The sequence below is a fragment of the Malaya genurostris genome, chromosome 1 (genome assembly GCF_030247185.1).
Source record: "Malaya genurostris strain Urasoe2022 chromosome 1, Malgen_1.1, whole genome shotgun sequence".
Taxonomy (NCBI): domain Eukaryota; kingdom Metazoa; phylum Arthropoda; class Insecta; order Diptera; family Culicidae; genus Malaya; species Malaya genurostris.
The window spans coordinates 154,815,674-154,835,039 of NC_080570.1; the positions used below are offsets into that span (position 1 = coordinate 154,815,674).

At 39.5% G+C, this 19,366-nt stretch overlaps 6 protein-coding genes across 6 annotated transcripts; all 6 read right to left on the bottom strand.

The window, feature by feature from the left end:
* Positions 1–2,830: 2,830 nt before the first annotated feature.
* LOC131426266 (XK-related protein 6) lies at positions 2,831–4,718 on the bottom strand. Its single transcript, XM_058588869.1, has 2 exons — positions 4,159–4,718; positions 2,831–4,095 (listed from the first exon to the last, which is right to left on the bottom strand). The coding sequence occupies exons 1-2, from the start codon at positions 4,482–4,484 to the stop codon at positions 3,105–3,107; spliced, it is 1,317 nt and encodes a 438-aa protein (XP_058444852.1). The 5' UTR covers positions 4,485–4,718; the 3' UTR covers positions 2,831–3,104.
* Positions 4,719–6,256: 1,538 nt separating this feature from the next.
* Positions 6,257–7,045, bottom strand: LOC131426273 (double-stranded RNA-specific editase B2-like). Its single transcript, XM_058588876.1, has 2 exons — positions 6,819–7,045; positions 6,257–6,751 (listed from the first exon to the last, which is right to left on the bottom strand). Exons 1-2 carry the CDS (start codon positions 7,023–7,025, stop codon positions 6,548–6,550), a joined length of 411 nt encoding a protein of 136 aa, XP_058444859.1. The 5' UTR covers positions 7,026–7,045; the 3' UTR covers positions 6,257–6,547.
* A 1,322-nt stretch (positions 7,046–8,367) lies between these two features.
* Positions 8,368–9,156, bottom strand: LOC131426270 (double-stranded RNA-specific editase B2-like). The gene is made up of 2 exons (XM_058588872.1): positions 8,930–9,156; positions 8,368–8,862 (listed from the first exon to the last, which is right to left on the bottom strand). The coding sequence occupies exons 1-2, from the start codon at positions 9,134–9,136 to the stop codon at positions 8,659–8,661; spliced, it is 411 nt and encodes a 136-aa protein (XP_058444855.1). The 5' UTR covers positions 9,137–9,156; the 3' UTR covers positions 8,368–8,658.
* Positions 9,157–10,478: 1,322 nt separating this feature from the next.
* On the bottom strand, positions 10,479–11,267 carry LOC131426271 (double-stranded RNA-specific editase B2-like). The gene is made up of 2 exons (XM_058588873.1): positions 11,041–11,267; positions 10,479–10,973 (listed from the first exon to the last, which is right to left on the bottom strand). The coding sequence occupies exons 1-2, from the start codon at positions 11,245–11,247 to the stop codon at positions 10,770–10,772; spliced, it is 411 nt and encodes a 136-aa protein (XP_058444856.1). The 5' UTR covers positions 11,248–11,267; the 3' UTR covers positions 10,479–10,769.
* A 1,322-nt stretch (positions 11,268–12,589) lies between these two features.
* LOC131426272 (double-stranded RNA-specific editase B2-like) lies at positions 12,590–13,378 on the bottom strand. Its single transcript, XM_058588875.1, has 2 exons — positions 13,152–13,378; positions 12,590–13,084 (listed from the first exon to the last, which is right to left on the bottom strand). Exons 1-2 carry the CDS (start codon positions 13,356–13,358, stop codon positions 12,881–12,883), a joined length of 411 nt encoding a protein of 136 aa, XP_058444858.1. The 5' UTR covers positions 13,359–13,378; the 3' UTR covers positions 12,590–12,880.
* Positions 13,379–14,700: 1,322 nt separating this feature from the next.
* LOC131426267 (double-stranded RNA-specific editase B2-like) lies at positions 14,701–18,018 on the bottom strand. The gene is made up of 4 exons (XM_058588870.1): positions 17,832–18,018; positions 16,061–16,331; positions 15,263–15,834; positions 14,701–15,195 (listed from the first exon to the last, which is right to left on the bottom strand). Exons 1-4 carry the CDS (start codon positions 17,937–17,939, stop codon positions 14,992–14,994), a joined length of 1,155 nt encoding a protein of 384 aa, XP_058444853.1. The 5' UTR covers positions 17,940–18,018; the 3' UTR covers positions 14,701–14,991.
* Positions 18,019–19,366: the final 1,348 nt, after the last annotated feature.

Here is a 19,366-nt window from a genome sequence, read left to right on the forward strand (position 1 = left end):
TCAGGAAATGGTTGAACTAATGGAAAATGCTCGAGCTGATCAGTGACATGGAATGATGGGGTTAATAAATATGTTGCAGCAATACTAGACTTGGGCAAGCCATTCCTGCTAGAATCCAGAGAGGGGTAACTGTTGTGACCGGTAGATTAGAGCGCGGAACAGTGGGAAGGGTACAGGATTCAGATGCAGTAAAAATCCATTATTAATTCAAACCCAATAAAATTTACATAATCTTGAAATCTTTGCGCTTTCTTTCAATTTTCTCCTTGTTACTAGGCCCACCGATGTCAATTTCAAGACTTAGAAGTTAGCCTCTCAGTATGAGAAAGGCACAAATAAATCAAATTTGACTACTAACAAATACAGATATAACGGAAAAGTTCGATTTATTTAGCAACAAAAAACAAAATTTAAAAAAATGTAATTTCGGCTGTTCTGCTCAAAGAAACTAATAAAATCCACTTCCATACATCATTTACATTTTCTAAAGCAGAAAGTTTAGAGATCTCTTAAGATTTTTCGTTTCATATTTCTACTGTCACTTGTCTCATACGTATCGACTCTAAAACTCACCCCACAGTGACTTTTGTCACTGTGATTCGACTGCAAGAATACGGTGAGAGTTCATCCTGGTGACTTTTGTCACTTCATTCGACTGTCAGAATCGTGTGACTCAGGTGACTCGACTTATCTCACCTCACTCGACTCGCAGAATAAGGGCCACTGTGATGTTTCAAATCAGAAACAAACAAACAAAATAAATGATCTCGAAAACAATATGATTTTTTTGGAACGATCTTCTAGAATTTCTGAACGGTAGAGAGCTAGACTGCTTCTAAATGAAACTGTATTATTCAGTGCAAAACATTTACCATGGTGCACTTATATTGACAATTTCTGAAATGTCGTTCGACGCTTTGACACGTCATCTGTCAGATTTCGTTACACGCACTGGCGCAAAAATAACTAAAACAGTGTTATTTTCGTGTTTCAAGTATTCATTAATGTAAAAGAAATTTGTCGAGCAGTTTTTAATCTGAAAAAAAAGAACTAGATCTCAATCTTGCGCTTGACATGTTTTAGTCGAAAGATCTAAACTAGATCAGCTCAATATGAAATAAAACAGCGTTGCGAAAAACCTTATAAACCATGGAAATTGTTAATTTGTGCATGTTGTTTAAGACGGTGAATTTAGTGTATCAATTTATAACCAAAATTGATTGATTTTCTCGTGTATAGCAGGTTTGATCATTATCTGTTACAGACCAAAACCTTTGGCATGATGACAGTACTTCATCTAGATGATTCCAACTATGCATAATTTTAAAAAATAACTAAATAACTTTCAAATCTTTTTATATGTTTAGTTCTATATCAAGAACTATAGATAGAAGTTGTTTTCAATAAACCACAAGCCTATGTTAATGCTATCAAACTGAAATAATAATTGTGTAAATGGATAAATCATAGATTCAAGCCTGAATCTGCTATCTAGTAACATAAACAAAGTTAAATGTCAATAATTTCTAATTTGAATTGAAAAATCCTAGAAGGCCACAAGCGATTTGTTGTAGATCTTCTAATTTAAATGAATTTTGTGAATGAACTTGAACATTGCATTTTTAATGTCATCGCAATCGGTTATGTCCTCTACACAACAAGCCTGTAATTTATTGGTCTCGTGTGTTCTGCCATACACCGTTAATATTCTGCCAGTGAAGCATTGAAAGTTTGAAAAATTCTCACAATCTGATTGACTATAGTAATTACGATTATCGATTTTCGAAAGTGTGGAAAAAGCATGTCAGTTTTATTCGTATTCACGTCACCCGGTTATGACTCTGACGGTACCCGACTTTTTTCGACCAATATTTCCAGTACTTTCGGAATAGTAGCTGTGATCCACTATTATCTTTCTCCGAAGAGGGCCAGTTAAAAAATGTAGCGAATAGTAGATCCACTGAGTTTCTGCTTCCATATCGTAAAATGCCACAATTGAAGGAGTTTCTCTTTTCCTACTTTCAGTTGTCAGAACTCGAACTATAGCATGGTAATAGAACTACTGGAAAACCCGACCTTCGATCGGAGCCTCGAGACTCCTAGTATATACCATTCGACTCCGCTCGACGAGATCGGAAAATGTATGTGTGTTTGTGCATTTTTTTTGAGATTTATTAAAAATGGTGATACTTTCTGTTTGGGGGATGTTTTCGAACATGTGACGTGAACGTTGATTCATACTTTGCTGAACTAATCAAATCAATCTGAATGAATTTGTGTTAAAATGTCAAAATGTTTTAGTGACACTAGCTGTTTTATTGCTTTGTTAAGTGTTTGTATGACCAACTAGAAATCTATCCGGAAGGAATATGAATAGTCTGAGTAGATCCCGGAATGGTCAAGTTTGAATTTCTCTTTGGTTTATACGGTTTGGTTGTCTTAGATATTTTTAGTTGAAATAGTTGGAAGTGTCTGGGTGTTTACTGTGAAAGCCAGGTATGAGGTAGAAGATCAAAACAAGATAAACTCAACGTTTGTCTTGGAACTATTGGGATAACAGTAGCTACAGAACATAGAGTTTCACTATGAGACAAACCGAGGATCGCTAAACTAGAACGATAGTATTTCTTTTCCGGTAACCGGTTGCCTAGAGGTTGAGGGTTTTTTTAATGCGGTTTTATTTTACTTGGATTTTCGTATGTTATTCGGATATTAGACAGCAACCCAGTGAAAATGGTTCTAGGATCTGATTCGGCGGATTTCAAAACATTCGATGAACGATGAACGACAGGAAAGAAAACCGAAAACTTCAGTGTCATCAAGTAGGGACAAATTCTCAAAATACAATTTATTCTAAAATGCGTTTGTTTGTTTAAAGATATGTGAATTCTAAATGCTTTGTTAATATCGAGCACTTTTCAGTGTTGGCTGAAATGGTCAGAGGTATTTGAAACCGGTACAGTCTGATATGTCGAAATTCAATGAAAACAAAAACACAATACACAACTTTCGTTAAAAAATTACACATATAACGAGTATTTTATCTATTAATACTACTAACGATCACTCCTGGTAGTGTTGGTTTGCATCAGTCAAAATCACATTCACGGTCTGCCGGTTGTATCCTCCGGGACGTCATTTGCCACCTGCTCGCTGTTCGCACATCCAGTGCAATTTTCGGCGGCACAACTTCCGTCGCTGTGCGCATACTCGGTGAGCTGTTTCCGGGACATAATGTTTGGGTGGAAGTACTTGTAATAGACTATCATACAGACAATTCCGACTATGAACGGTACGATCGAGGCCACGCACAGTACGGACAGGTAGTAGGTGTTTTTAATGGTGCTGTTTTGTACAAAATAGAGATATACTATCACACATGCGATGTTTTCCACTCCACACAGACTGTAGTACATGAGGTAGCGATGAAATGTTCGTCCTATCCGTGGCAAAATGTAGGTAAAGATGAATACCACTCCCAGTACAAGAGAGAACAGGAAGCTCTGTAGCATCGTAGCGCTGCAAAATGGCGAACGATCGAAGAAGAATATCCACAGAGTCATGGTAAATGAGTGTGCAACGCAGGCTATCAGCATGTACATCGGAAATATACTCGCAACGATCGCAATTGCCAGGACTCGAGAGATTGTCACTGAAAAGTGCCATACAATTTGCGAGATGGTTCCCAGCCAGGAAACGTGACGCTTATCTGGTTGCGAAAATCGAATGCACCGGTAGTAGGAAGCTAAACACCAAGCGATCCCGGTAATAGAACCAAGAATAGCCAGTAACTGTGGCCAAGTCATTCGATCCTCACCCGATAAAACTATCGTCAGCTGGAGGATCTTTTGTGGTGCCGCCTCGAGAAGACACTCGAAAATTCTCACCAGTGCAACATCGCTGTCCTCTTGGATCAAGAATTCGTAATACTTTTTCTGCGTTTCGCGATCATTTCGCGATTCTGCTATCTTACTGTGGATGGCGTAAGCAAGCGATTGGCAGTAACGGAAGAAAAACGGAACTATAACGACGAAGATGAATATTTCGCAACATCGTTTACGAACCTTTTTGTTTTCCTTCATGTCCTCCAAATACCTGTTTGAAACGACGGCAATCAACCAATGAGTGATTCAAAACTTTTACTATCTCAATACTTACATGTAAACCGTTAAAGCACTGGTAACGCATCCAGGAATCACAATGCAGCACGTTGTCCAGATGAAGTAGTCAATCTTACCCTTCCGGTAGTAGTCGTAGGCAAGATTGATGTTCAGGAAAATGCTTACGATCCGACTGAGAATCGAGATGACGGTCCAAACGATGTCGGAATTGGTAACGGTGAAGTTTCCTTCGTCGGTGCGGGTTAGAAACTCCAGCGGCTGCTTGGCCATGTTGCTCAATCGCGAACCGTCCGTTTCGGTATTGGTTACCGATCCTCTGCCATTGCAGGACGAAGGTGACGGTGGTTGGGTTTTTTGTTGCATTTTTATTTATTATTTATTACTGAAACCACTGGACGGAAGAGCACTCGCTGGTCAGATCAGTAGGCACTTGTAGAAACCATCATCCTGAGCCACGAGTTAGCATCGGGCGATTCAGGAAATAAGCCGGAAATCGAACAAAATAAATAAGTAGCAAAAGCAGCCAAGCGGAATCACGAATGTTCAAACCATCACTTTTTCGCTTGAACACAGCACAGGAGGATAGTAGAAAGACGGCGCGATGACTCAAATATTTATGTTTACGTTTAGATGTCACTTTGACGTTTCGTCACATTGGGTGTGTTGAGAAATGTATCATTTTTACAGTTTATTTCCAAATATAAAAAGCTGTAGATTCGACAAAAATTTAGACATTTTTTCCTAAGTCCGGAGGGCCGAGTCTCATATCCCAATCCATTCAGCTGGACGAACTGAGCAAATGTCCGTGTAGGTGTGTTGACAACAAAGAGGTCAAGCTCTCAGAGATGGCTGAACCGATTTTAATAAAACTAGTCGCAAATGAAAAGTCTCCTTGACAGTCTGAACGCTACTGAATATTTTCGAGATCGGATGTCTACTTTTCGAATTATACGAAGATTTATGTCAGTATTTTCAGTTTTCTTTGAAAACATCTGTCGCAATTGTTCAAAATAAATTCTAAAATTTCGAATTCACACTGTAATAGTTATCCAACAAGTTGAACTCCTTCCATCTTTAACAGAGATGTCGATATTTCAGTGTAAGCGAGTTTTTAGCTGATGACCAAATACACTTATTTCAGTTTTGCCGGTATTCGGTTTTTTATCCCGGAAGGAACTCAAAAACTTTATTTGTAACGCACTATATGGTTTCTCAAAGATGACATTAAGAAACAAATGAAATGGTTTACAATCTTTTAGATGAATTTAACTGACCTCGGCTACACCGATTTCCAAATTCCGGTTCTGAAAGTATTGGGAATAAAGAAACCCAATCGTTTTCTAAAAAAAAGCCAAAACAAATTTCACAAACAAAAATTTAAATTATAAGAAATGAGAAATGACCATTATATTTTGTAACATTCGCAAGAGCCTATCATACGATATGCTCTAATACCATGTTAATGCCGATTATTTATTAGTTTTTTTGTTTTTGATTGTTATGGCTTCTACAGTGGCCATTATTCTGCGAGTCGTGTGACATGAGATAAGTCCAGTCACCCGAATCTGACAGTCGATGAAAGTTCGCAGCGTCGCAACACCGGTTCACTCCAGATCTTTCTCGAGAAGTAGACAAAAACTTCGTCGCACTAGTGCAAAACAACACTCACACGTCGAGAGCTTCACCGGAGGTTCCACTCTTTTTTGTCTGGGGACATGAAACTACGACCAATCATTTACGGACGGAGCACTGCTGGAAAACCGCTTCGAAAAAAGTTTTTTCATCAACAAAATTTGATCTGTCGACATCTCATTTGGACAATTCTAAAGTCCCAAGACAAAAAGGCCTAATTGCAAAAGAAAGCCAAAAGTCATTCACTCCTAGTCTGTACTTCGATCGAATCAAAACATTTTATACAAGAGTATAAAATGTTTTGATTGAAGTGAGAAGAGTGACGTTAAATTGAAAATCCGGTGAATCGTGAAAGAATAAGTAAAAGAGAAACTGTCATTTGCAGTCAGGTCCTTTTGTCGTGGGATTATAGAATTTATTATTTGAGCATGTCAAACCTACTTAGGAGTCGTTTCGACATATTTTTAGGATTTCGGATATTGCACATATTCAACTCAACGGGCTACTAACTAGCTGTTAGGATAATCCTATAATTTATAGCTCGAGTGAATAATATATGCTAAGTCCGTTATTACTTTTCTGCACAGAACAGAAATATATGGGGCGGTTCTATAATTGGATCAAATTTAAATAAAGTCCCTAAAACCTAAGGATGTTGCTTGACGTAAAACGCCGGGGAACGCGTATTAATGGTACCGCTACATGTTGGTACCGCGAAGACGGCCTAATCTTACTAAAATGACAAAGTACAAACTTGCGTAAGGAGAGGTGAGAACTGTTGTGTCATGGAAAACTTAAGCAGCACTAGATTCGATAAAGGCGACTTCAAACAAAGACCGACATGCGGCGGCTGCAGCTTCCTTGCGAGCCAGTTTCTTCGAACGAGCTTTACCAATGAACCGTTGACCATCGACCGTAACACCAACGGAAAATTCTCGCTTGGCTGGGTCGTTATTGTTGTTGGAGCCAAGATCCTCGTACGGTACTTGTGGGCGCATCTGTCAAAAAATAAACATAAAAGCTTATTTCTGTGCCTTCACTACAAACTAAAAATACGAAACTTACAAATGCTAGCAGTGCCGTGGGATGACGATTGGCTGCATCCTCGGGCAGATCACCCTTGGTTTTGGGAACCTTGGGTGCCAACGGATGAGCACCGGTTTCGGTAAGTTTCACCGAGGGTTTGACAGGTTTTATGGCTGGGATTTCAAAGCCTGCATCTTGCCATTCACTGAAGAGCTTGTACAGGGCATAGGAGGCCAAGTGAAGCATCGGAACGTCATCGTTTTCGGCAACGTTGACAACAAAGAGGTCAAGCTCTCAGAGATGGCTGAACCGATTTTAATAAAACTAGTCGCAAATGAAAAGTCTCCTTGACAGTCTGAACGCTACTGAATATTTTCGAGATCGGATGTCTACTTTTCGAATTATACGAAGATTTATGTCAGTATTTTCAGTTTTCTTTGAAAACATGTCGCAATTGTTCAAAATAAATTCTAAAATTTCGAATTCACACTGTAATAGTTATCCAACAAGTTGAACTCCTTCCATCTTTAACAGAGATGTCGATATTTCAGTGTAAGCGAGTTTTTAGCTGATGACCAAATACACTTATTTCAGTTTTGCCGGTATTCGGTTTTTTATCCCGGAAGGAACTCAAAAACTTTATTTGTAACGCACTATATGGTTTCTCAAAGATGACATTAAGAAACAAATGAAATGGTTTACAATCTTTTAGATGAATTTAACTGACCTCGGCTACACCGATTTCCAAATTCCGGTTCTGAAAGTATTGGGAATAAAGAAACCCAATCGTTTTCTAAAAAAAAGCCAAAACAAATTTCACAAACAAAAATTTAAATTATAAGAAATGAGAAATGACCATTATATTTTGTAACATTCGCAAGAGCCTATCATACGATATGCTCTAATACCATGTTAATGCCGATTATTTATTAGTTTTTTTGTTTTTGATTGTTATGGCTTCTACAGTGGCCATTATTCTGCGAGTCGTGTGACATGAGATAAGTCCAGTCACCCGAATCTGACAGTCGATGAAAGTTCGCAGCGTCGCAACACCGGTTCACTCCAGATCTTTCTCGAGAAGTAGACAAAAACTTCGTCGCACTAGTGCAAAACAACACTCACACGTCGAGAGCTTCACCGGAGGTTCCACTCTTTTTTGTCTGGGGACATGAAACTACGACCAATCATTTACGGACGGAGCACTGCTGGAAAACCGCTTCGAAAAAAGTTTTTTCATCAACAAAATTTGATCTGTCGACATCTCATTTGGACAATTCTAAAGTCCCAAGACAAAAAGGCCTAATTGCAAAAGAAAGCCAAAAGTCATTCACTCCTAGTCTGTACTTCGATCGAATCAAAACATTTTATACAAGAGTATAAAATGTTTTGATTGAAGTGAGAAGAGTGACGTTAAATTGAAAATCCGGTGAATCGTGAAAGAATAAGTAAAAGAGAAACTGTCATTTGCAGTCAGGTCCTTTTGTCGTGGGATTATAGAATTTATTATTTGAGCATGTCAAACCTACTTAGGAGTCGTTTCGACATATTTTTAGGATTTCGGATATTGCACATATTCAACTCAACGGGCTACTAACTAGCTGTTAGGATAATCCTATAATTTATAGCTCGAGTGAATAATATATGCTAAGTCCGTTATTACTTTTCTGCACAGAACAGAAATATATGGGGCGGTTCTATAATTGGATCAAATTTAAATAAAGTCCCTAAAACCTAAGGATGTTGCTTGACGTAAAACGCCGGGGAACGCGTATTAATGGTACCGCTACATGTTGGTACCGCGAAGACGGCCTAATCTTACTAAAATGACAAAGTACAAACTTGCGTAAGGAGAGGTGAGAACTGTTGTGTCATGGAAAACTTAAGCAGCACTAGATTCGATAAAGGCGACTTCAAACAAAGACCGACATGCGGCGGCTGCAGCTTCCTTGCGAGCCAGTTTCTTCGAACGAGCTTTACCAATGAACCGTTGACCATCGACCGTAACACCAACGGAAAATTCTCGCTTGGCTGGGTCGTTATTGTTGTTGGAGCCAAGATCCTCGTACGGTACTTGTGGGCGCATCTGTCAAAAAATAAACATAAAAGCTTATTTCTGTGCCTTCACTACAAACTAAAAATACGAAACTTACAAATGCTAGCAGTGCCGTGGGATGACGATTGGCTGCATCCTCGGGCAGATCACCCTTGGTTTTGGGAACCTTGGGTGCCAACGGATGAGCACCGGTTTCGGTAAGTTTCACCGAGGGTTTGACAGGTTTTATGGCTGGGATTTCAAAGCCTGCATCTTGCCATTCACTGAAGAGCTTGTACAGGGCATAGGAGGCCAAGTGAAGCATCGGAACGTCATCGTTTTCGGCAACGTTGACAACAAAGAGGTCAAGCTCTCAGAGATGGCTGAACCGATTTTAATAAAACTAGTCGCAAATGAAAAGTCTCCTTGACAGTCTGAACGCTACTGAATATTTTCGAGATCGGATGTCTACTTTTCGAATTATACGAAGATTTATGTCAGTATTTTCAGTTTTCTTTGAAAACATGTCGCAATTGTTCAAAATAAATTCTAAAATTTCGAATTCACACTGTAATAGTTATCCAACAAGTTGAACTCCTTCCATCTTTAACAGAGATGTCGATATTTCAGTGTAAGCGAGTTTTTAGCTGATGACCAAATACACTTATTTCAGTTTTGCCGGTATTCGGTTTTTTATCCCGGAAGGAACTCAAAAACTTTATTTGTAACGCACTATATGGTTTCTCAAAGATGACATTAAGAAACAAATGAAATGGTTTACAATCTTTTAGATGAATTTAACTGACCTCGGCTACACCGATTTCCAAATTCCGGTTCTGAAAGTATTGGGAATAAAGAAACCCAATCGTTTTCTAAAAAAAAGCCAAAACAAATTTCACAAACAAAAATTTAAATTATAAGAAATGAGAAATGACCATTATATTTTGTAACATTCGCAAGAGCCTATCATACGATATGCTCTAATACCATGTTAATGCCGATTATTTATTAGTTTTTTTGTTTTTGATTGTTATGGCTTCTACAGTGGCCATTATTCTGCGAGTCGTGTGACATGAGATAAGTCCAGTCACCCGAATCTGACAGTCGATGAAAGTTCGCAGCGTCGCAACACCGGTTCACTCCAGATCTTTCTCGAGAAGTAGACAAAAACTTCGTCGCACTAGTGCAAAACAACACTCACACGTCGAGAGCTTCACCGGAGGTTCCACTCTTTTTTGTCTGGGGACATGAAACTACGACCAATCATTTACGGACGGAGCACTGCTGGAAAACCGCTTCGAAAAAAGTTTTTTCATCAACAAAATTTGATCTGTCGACATCTCATTTGGACAATTCTAAAGTCCCAAGACAAAAAGGCCTAATTGCAAAAGAAAGCCAAAAGTCATTCACTCCTAGTCTGTACTTCGATCGAATCAAAACATTTTATACAAGAGTATAAAATGTTTTGATTGAAGTGAGAAGAGTGACGTTAAATTGAAAATCCGGTGAATCGTGAAAGAATAAGTAAAAGAGAAACTGTCATTTGCAGTCAGGTCCTTTTGTCGTGGGATTATAGAATTTATTATTTGAGCATGTCAAACCTACTTAGGAGTCGTTTCGACATATTTTTAGGATTTCGGATATTGCACATATTCAACTCAACGGGCTACTAACTAGCTGTTAGGATAATCCTATAATTTATAGCTCGAGTGAATAATATATGCTAAGTCCGTTATTACTTTTCTGCACAGAACAGAAATATATGGGGCGGTTCTATAATTGGATCAAATTTAAATAAAGTCCCTAAAACCTAAGGATGTTGCTTGACGTAAAACGCCGGGGAACGCGTATTAATGGTACCGCTACATGTTGGTACCGCGAAGATGGCCTAATCTTACTAAAATGACAAAGTACAAACTTGCGTAAGGAGAGGTGAGAACTGTTGTGTCATGGAAAACTTAAGCAGCACTAGATTCGATAAAGGCGACTTCAAACAAAGACCGACATGCGGCGGCTGCAGCTTCCTTGCGAGCCAGTTTCTTCGAACGAGCTTTACCAATGAACCGTTGACCATCGACCGTAACACCAACGGAAAATTCTCGCTTGGCTGGGTCGTTATTGTTGTTGGAGCCAAGATCCTCGTACGGTACTTGTGGGCGCATCTGTCAAAAAATAAACATAAAAGCTTATTTCTGTGCCTTCACTACAAACTAAAAATACGAAACTTACAAATGCTAGCAGTGCCGTGGGATGACGATTGGCTGCATCCTCGGGCAGATCACCCTTGGTTTTGGGAACCTTGGGTGCCAACGGATGAGCACCGGTTTCGGTAAGTTTCACCGAGGGTTTGACAGGTTTTATGGCTGGGATTTCAAAGCCTGCATCTTGCCATTCACTGAAGAGCTTGTACAGGGCATAGGAGGCCAAGTGAAGCATCGGAACGTCATCGTTTTCGGCAACGTTGACAACAAAGAGGTCAAGCTCTCAGAGATGGCTGAACCGATTTTAATAAAACTAGTCGCAAATGAAAAGTCTCCTTGACAGTCTGAACGCTACTGAATATTTTCGAGATCGGATGTCTACTTTTCGAATTATACGAAGATTTATGTCAGTATTTTCAGTTTTCTTTGAAAACATGTCGCAATTGTTCAAAATAAATTCTAAAATTTCGAATTCACACTGTAATAGTTATCCAACAAGTTGAACTCCTTCCATCTTTAACAGAGATGTCGATATTTCAGTGTAAGCGAGTTTTTAGCTGATGACCAAATACACTTATTTCAGTTTTGCCGGTATTCGGTTTTTTATCCCGGAAGGAACTCAAAAACTTTATTTGTAACGCACTATATGGTTTCTCAAAGATGACATTAAGAAACAAATGAAATGGTTTACAATCTTTTAGATGAATTTAACTGACCTCGGCTACACCGATTTCCAAATTCCGGTTCTGAAAGTATTGGGAATAAAGAAACCCAATCGTTTTCTAAAAAAAAGCCAAAACAAATTTCACAAACAAAAATTTAAATTATAAGAAATGAGAAATGACCATTATATTTTGTAACATTCGCAAGAGCCTATCATACGATATGCTCTAATACCATGTTAATGCCGATTATTTATTAGTTTTTTTGTTTTTGATTGTTATGGCTTCTACAGTGGCCATTATTCTGCGAGTCGTGTGACATGAGATAAGTCCAGTCACCCGAATCTGACAGTCGATGAAAGTTCGCAGCGTCGCAACACCGGTTCACTCCAGATCTTTCTCGAGAAGTAGACAAAAACTTCGTCGCACTAGTGCAAAACAACACTCACACGTCGAGAGCTTCACCGGAGGTTCCACTCTTTTTTGTCTGGGGACATGAAACTACGACCAATCATTTACGGACGGAGCACTGCTGGAAAACCGCTTCGAAAAAAGTTTTTTCATCAACAAAATTTGATCTGTCGACATCTCATTTGGACAATTCTAAAGTCCCAAGACAAAAAGGCCTAATTGCAAAAGAAAGCCAAAAGTCATTCACTCCTAGTCTGTACTTCGATCGAATCAAAACATTTTATACAAGAGTATAAAATGTTTTGATTGAAGTGAGAAGAGTGACGTTAAATTGAAAATCCGGTGAATCGTGAAAGAATAAGTAAAAGAGAAACTGTCATTTGCAGTCAGGTCCTTTTGTCGTGGGATTATAGAATTTATTATTTGAGCATGTCAAACCTACTTAGGAGTCGTTTCGACATATTTTTAGGATTTCGGATATTGCACATATTCAACTCAACGGGCTACTAACTAGCTGTTAGGATAATCCTATAATTTATAGCTCGAGTGAATAATATATGCTAAGTCCGTTATTACTTTTCTGCACAGAACAGAAATATATGGGGCGGTTCTATAATTGGATCAAATTTAAATAAAGTCCCTAAAACCTAAGGATGTTGCTTGACGTAAAACGCCGGGGAACGCGTATTAATGGTACCGCTACATGTTGGTACCGCGAAGATGGCCTAATCTTACTAAAATGACAAAGTACAAACTTGCGTAAGGAGAGGTGAGAACTGTTGTGTCATGGAAAACTTAAGCAGCACTAGATTCGATAAAGGCGACTTCAAACAAAGACCGACATGCGGCGGCTGCAGCTTCCTTGCGAGCCAGTTTCTTCGAACGAGCTTTACCAATGAACCGTTGACCATCGACCGTAACACCAACGGAAAATTCTCGCTTGGCTGGGTCGTTATTGTTGTTGGAGCCAAGATCCTCGTACGGTACTTGTGGGCGCATCTGTCAAAAAATAAACATAAAAGCTTATTTCTGTGCCTTCACTACAAACTAAAAATACGAAACTTACAAATGCTAGCAGTGCCGTGGGATGACGATTGGCTGCATCCTCGGGCAGATCACCCTTGGTTTTGGGAACCTTGGGTGCCAACGGATGAGCACCGGTTTCGGTAAGTTTCACCGAGGGTTTGACAGGTTTTATGGCTGGGATTTCAAAGCCTGCATCTTGCCATTCACTGAAGAGCTTGTACAGGGCATAGGAGGCCAAGTGAAGCATCGGAACGTCATCGTTTTCGGCAACGTTGACAACAAAGAGGTCAAGCTCTCAGAGATGGCTGAACCGATTTTAATAAAACTAGTCGCAAATGAAAAGTCTCCTTGACAGTCTGAACGCTACTGAATATTTTCGAGATCGGATGTCTACTTTTCGAATTATACGAAGATTTATGTCAGTATTTTCAGTTTTCTTTGAAAACATGTCGCAATTGTTCAAAATAAATTCTAAAATTTCGAATTCACACTGTAATAGTTATCCAACAAGTTGAACTCCTTCCATCTTTAACAGAGATGTCGATATTTCAGTGTAAGCGAGTTTTTAGCTGATGACCAAATACACTTATTTCAGTTTTGCCGGTATTCGGTTTTTTATCCCGGAAGGAACTCAAAAACTTTATTTGTAACGCACTATATGGTTTCTCAAAGATGACATTAAGAAACAAATGAAATGGTTTACAATCTTTTAGATGAATTTAACTGACCTCGGCTACACCGATTTCCAAATTCCGGTTCTGAAAGTATTGGGAATAAAGAAACCCAATCGTTTTCTAAAAAAAAGCCAAAACAAATTTCACAAACAAAAATTTAAATTATAAGAAATGAGAAATGACCATTATATTTTGTAACATTCGCAAGAGCCTATCATACGATATGCTCTAATACCATGTTAATGCCGATTATTTATTAGTTTTTTTGTTTTTGATTGTTATGGCTTCTACAGTGGCCATTATTCTGCGAGTCGTGTGACATGAGATAAGTCCAGTCACCCGAATCTGACAGTCGATGAAAGTTCGCAGCGTCGCAACACCGGTTCACTCCAGATCTTTCTCGAGAAGTAGACAAAAACTTCGTCGCACTAGTGCAAAACAACACTCACACGTCGAGAGCTTCACCGGAGGTTCCACTCTTTTTTGTCTGGGGACATGAAACTACGACCAATCATTTACGGACGGAGCACTGCTGGAAAACCGCTTCGAAAAAAGTTTTTTCATCAACAAAATTTGATCTGTCGACATCTCATTTGGACAATTCTAAAGTCCCAAGACAAAAAGGCCTAATTGCAAAAGAAAGCCAAAAGTCATTCACTCCTAGTCTGTACTTCGATCGAATCAAAACATTTTATACAAGAGTATAAAATGTTTTGATTGAAGTGAGAAGAGTGACGTTAAATTGAAAATCCGGTGAATCGTGAAAGAATAAGTAAAAGAGAAACTGTCATTTGCAGTCAGGTCCTTTTGTCGTGGGATTATAGAATTTATTATTTGAGCATGTCAAACCTACTTAGGAGTCGTTTCGACATATTTTTAGGATTTCGGATATTGCACATATTCAACTCAACGGGCTACTAACTAGCTGTTAGGATAATCCTATAATTTATAGCTCGAGTGAATAATATATGCTAAGTCCGTTATTACTTTTCTGCACAGAACAGAAATATATGGGGCGGTTCTATAATTGGATCAAATTTAAATAAAGTCCCTAAAACCTAAGGATGTTGCTTGACGTAAAACGCCGGGGAACGCGTATTAATGGTACCGCTACATGTTGGTACCGCGAAGACGGCCTAATCTTACTAAAATGACAAAGTACAAACTTGCGTAAGGAGAGGTGAGAACTGTTGTGTCATGGAAAACTTAAGCAGCACTAGATTCGATAAAGGCGACTTCAAACAAAGACCGACATGCGGCGGCTGCAGCTTCCTTGCGAGCCAGTTTCTTCGAACGAGCTTTACCAATGAACCGTTGACCATCGACCGTAACACCAACGGAAAATTCTCGCTTGGCTGGGTCGTTATTGTTGTTGGAGCCAAGATCCTCGTACGGTACTTGTGGGCGCATCTGTCAAAAAATAAACATAAAAGCTTATTTCTGTGCCTTCACTACAAACTAAAAATACGAAACTTACAAATGCTAGCAGTGCCGTGGGATGACGATTGGCTGCATCCTCGGGCAGATCACCCTTGGTTTTGGGAACCTTGGGTGCCAACGGATGAGCACCGGTTTCGGTAAGTTTCACCGAGGGTTTGACAGGTTTTATGGCTGGGATTTCAAAGCCTGCATCTTGCCATTCACTGAAGAGCTTGTACAGGGCATAGGAGGCCAAGTGAAGCATCGGAACGTCATCGTTTTCGGCAACGTCCGTCATCTCGACATCTTCACCATCCGTGCCATCCTGACTGTTGCCATTGCCATTGGTCGGTTGCTTTTCAGCATTAATGCGAGCCTTTGTCATTTGAGCGATCACCAAATCACGCAGTGCCTTCTCCGAAGCCTTCGCCTTGGCCTGATGCTTGTTCGCAGCAGTTGCCTCATAGCGCACATTGTTGACCACGATTTCGGCCGTCGTCTCCTGACCGTTGGTGTTGATGGTGAATTCACTCATTCCTGGCCCCTGCAGTTCGTGCAGTGCAACCACGGCATTCTTCGGTGTGATCAGTTTACGCAAACGGCGCAACTGACGGGCTTTGCGTTCCTTTTCTGAGAAAACATACATGGAAATAATTAGAATCATATCGACATTGCAAAGATCAGACATAAAAAAATGAACAAATTTACGAATCATTTTTCATGACTATTGTATCACGATGCAGGTCGTTCAGGATAGCTTTGTTAAATGAACCACCATCAAATTTGCGCAGTGTTTGTAATCATTTTCGCCGTTCCGATTCTAGCAACCCGAATTTCCGACTTTCCGAAAACTTACCTAACTTTTTGCGATCGGCCGAGCTGAGATTTTTACGATTAGCAAAAATCTTGCGCATTTTGGCTCCGATTCCTCCCTCGGCGCTCTCGTCACCGGAATCCATCTGGTTGGACTCGTCGACCTCTTGAACTGGCGGCGGCTGCTGCTGCTGCTGTTGTTGCGGCGGAGGCTGCTGAGCGGCAACTTGCACAGGTGGCTGCTGCTGAACGGCAGCTTGTTGCACTTGTGGCTGCTGTTGTTGCTTTTGTTGTTGTTGTTGTTGCGGTTGCGACTAGAGAAATAACGTAATCAGAGCATTACATATCTGCATTTGACAAGCTGTTTTCGATATGTTGTTTTTTTTTTCAACTGCGTGCAAATACGATTGGGAGTGGCGCACTCAATTTATGGCAAGCAACGCATACACTCTCTGACTCGGCAAAACTACTGACACTGACTGGCAACGAAAGATTCTCAGTTGATTTGCGCTACGCTACGAAGATATTGCAGATGCTTTCTATCTGTTAGAGAAGTTCCGGTGGCGCACCTGTCGCTAGTTCTGTTCGGGAGAAAAATGCGCGCACGCCAATAAATCGATGTGTTGCTGCTCTCTGTTCTTACCACAACATTGTATTGTTTGTTTAGAAAGCAATTGGTACATACTCTTCGTCACCACCCAGCGGAGACCCCTGGCTGGATGAAGAGGAGATGCGTCGTTTGGCCAGATTCGTTCACTCACAGCATCGTTTCGATGGTTGCTCTCCTGTCCACAGACTAGCATTTGGTGCACTAACAGCGAATCTCCTGTAGATTACAAGACTGTTCCTTTCCTTCGCTATAGCTATGACCATTTTCTAATGCGTGTTCTCGTCAGCTCCGGCTAGCGGAGCAGTATTTCTGTACCCCAACGAAAACGACTCAATGATTGGGAGTGATCTTTGAACGCTTTAGAATGCTGACTCGTACTGGAGTAATTTGAGTGAAAGGAATGTTTTTTTTCTCTAAACAAAGCAAAAATAAAACTCGTTCCCATTACGACAAAATCGAACTCACTCCTTGACGCTACAGATAACAGAATCTACCTCTTTACGAATGAATCTGTATGCGTGTTGAGACTGAACGATTTTATCCGAAATGAAGTACAAGCCTTGGCAGCATACGTTATCAAAATAAGCTTCTGGTAAAATATAAATCGATAACTCTATGCTGCAGCAACGTACCATGATACCGAATAGGGAAATGGAAAGGATATTGACCCGGTTTAGGAAATGGAAAGGAAATCAAAGGGGTCGCCATCTTGGAAAAGAACGGAAAAAATCTGCACGCTTCTGCGTAAACTGCGGCAGTGAGCGGAACGAAGAATGCTGAAGATTTTTTCCCAAGTTTTCCAAAATCCCAGCTCAATTTTAGCAGTGTCGCAGTAGACGATTCTAAACCGACAAAGAATACAATGCCGACGAAAGAGTAAAGTAACGTTTTGCGTTCGAGGGTCCAGAACTTTGTCAGAGGTGAAAGCTTCGGCCGGGGAAGCGCAAGTCTTACGTCACCATTCTGCGGCTGGCCGGGCTCAGCTTCCCAGCGACCGAAGCAGCGCCTTGCCGACAATGAACATAACTATATTTGGAAAAGAATTTACACTACACATCCTGCCAAAAAAGTATCGAATAACAAAAAAAATCATTACAACCAAATGAATTTTGCTTTGACTGAAAAAACAGGATGGCAAGAAAAAGAAAATGGCTGGCGCTGAGCCAGACCCAGAAAAAATGAAATCGATTTTCTGAAAACATACCTGATTATTAGAACTTCCATTGGATGGTACGAAACTTTTGTCGTACTGTTGTTGGATTGGTCTGTTTTGGTTTTGGTGCTGGCCTCCACGGTAGCTACGACGGTTCATTTTGATTTTTTTTTCTTTAGTCTTAAGAAAGTTGCTCTAAATGCCACACCGACACAACCGGTCCCTACGAACTGTAAAACTGTAATGAGCCGAAAATGGACGAATTCCACCAGAGATGCCAGGTAACAATTTCATATATCCTCAGACAGGGTTGCAAAAATCAGTTAATCCGAAAAAATGTCTGCAGGCTTCAATATTTCTAGAAGAAATGATACGTTAAACTGACTTGGCAAGCAAAAAAAATCCCGACAATTTCAAAAGTCTGTAACTTTTGACGAAAGTCAGAGAAAAAATCCATTTTCAAAAGTCAGTGAAAAAGTCTGCAGCACTATATAAGCGACCCTTACACGAGACAATATTATTGTCAATACAAGAAGTATTGAACAATCCAATCAGCGAGGTCACCACGAGATAGCGTTATGGTGATTGTTTTGACATATCCCATGTATTTAGAGAAATTTTTGACGAATTTTTCAATTTACTTCAGTTTGAAAGAATGCAGATGGCAAAACCTTACAAATATGGGTAAGAAAAACGATTATTCATGTGTTGTCATCAAACATATGACTTCAAATTGTCCTATACTCTTGACAATCTAGGATGAAATTTGAAATTTTCAGTTCACATACAGATTTGATTTAGATGATAAAACATAAGTAAATAGACTAGTCATAAAACTTTTGATCATAATTTATCAATTAATCTCAAAATCCAACCCAAAAAATAAAGAATATCCCAAATATGAAAACAGTGCCCAACCTCACTTCTTCGAATTGTGGTATTTCATGTTACGATTTCTGCATAAATATCAATCACACATACCACGGAAAGTTACTGAATCATTAATGATCGATTTTTTTACCAATTTTTTACACGTTTTTGTATGTTAGTATTCGATTCATAAGAAAAAATAATAAAAACCCTGCATTTTGTTCGAATCTCCTAGAAAAATCTGAAAATTATCACCATCGCTTAGTTCAAAGCTCGCCACTCGGGCAGCGCTGCGATCGCAAAAGAGTTGGTTGGATTCTTCAATTGACAATACCTTTGATTGTGTAAAGCAGCCCTTACACGTGACAATATTATTGTCAATCCAAAGTATTGTCAATACCGTCAATCCAATTGACTTGGTAACTTGAGTCCGCATTTTTCGAGAAAATCAAGCGTTTGGAGCTTCAAATATTGCAAATGAACATTGAAATATTGAGAGATGAGTTCATTGCACATATTTGGCAGTTTCCTCTCTGGAGAGAAAGTATTGTTGGATTGATGAGCAGTTTTGATTTTTTGACAATATTTTCGTCAATCCAATGAAGTTTCCATTACACGATCAAAAGTATTGTCAATACTCTTTGTATTGACAATAATATTGTCTCGTGTAAGGGCAGCTTAATGGAAACTTCATTGGATTGACGAAAATATTGTCA

Bases quoted from the DNA above. Each gene is read 5' to 3' on its own strand.
- LOC131426266 (XM_058588869.1), bottom strand. From the start codon at position 4,484: ATGCAACAAAAAACCCAACCACCGTCACCTTCGTCCTGCAATGGCAGA. The intron at 4,096-4,158 runs GTAAGTATTGAG...CGTTTCAAACAG, and splicing joins AGTGCTTTAACGGTTTACAT to GTATTTGGAGGACATGAAGG.
- LOC131426273 (XM_058588876.1), bottom strand. From the start codon at position 7,025: ATGCTTCACTTGGCCTCCTATGCCCTGTACAAGCTCTTCAGTGAATGG. The intron at 6,752-6,818 runs GTAAGTTTCGTA...ATTTTTTGACAG, and splicing joins CCACGGCACTGCTAGCATTT to ATGCGCCCACAAGTACCGTA.
- LOC131426270 (XM_058588872.1), bottom strand. From the start codon at position 9,136: ATGCTTCACTTGGCCTCCTATGCCCTGTACAAGCTCTTCAGTGAATGG. The intron at 8,863-8,929 runs GTAAGTTTCGTA...ATTTTTTGACAG, and splicing joins CCACGGCACTGCTAGCATTT to ATGCGCCCACAAGTACCGTA.
- LOC131426271 (XM_058588873.1), bottom strand. From the start codon at position 11,247: ATGCTTCACTTGGCCTCCTATGCCCTGTACAAGCTCTTCAGTGAATGG. The intron at 10,974-11,040 runs GTAAGTTTCGTA...ATTTTTTGACAG, and splicing joins CCACGGCACTGCTAGCATTT to ATGCGCCCACAAGTACCGTA.
- LOC131426272 (XM_058588875.1), bottom strand. From the start codon at position 13,358: ATGCTTCACTTGGCCTCCTATGCCCTGTACAAGCTCTTCAGTGAATGG. The intron at 13,085-13,151 runs GTAAGTTTCGTA...ATTTTTTGACAG, and splicing joins CCACGGCACTGCTAGCATTT to ATGCGCCCACAAGTACCGTA.
- LOC131426267 (XM_058588870.1), bottom strand. From the start codon at position 17,939: ATGAACCGTCGTAGCTACCGTGGAGGCCAGCACCAAAACCAAAACAGA. The intron at 16,332-17,831 runs GTATGTTTTCAG...TTATTTCTCTAG, and splicing joins ATGGAAGTTCTAATAATCAG to TCGCAACCGCAACAACAACA. The intron at 15,196-15,262 runs GTAAGTTTCGTA...ATTTTTTGACAG, and splicing joins CCACGGCACTGCTAGCATTT to ATGCGCCCACAAGTACCGTA.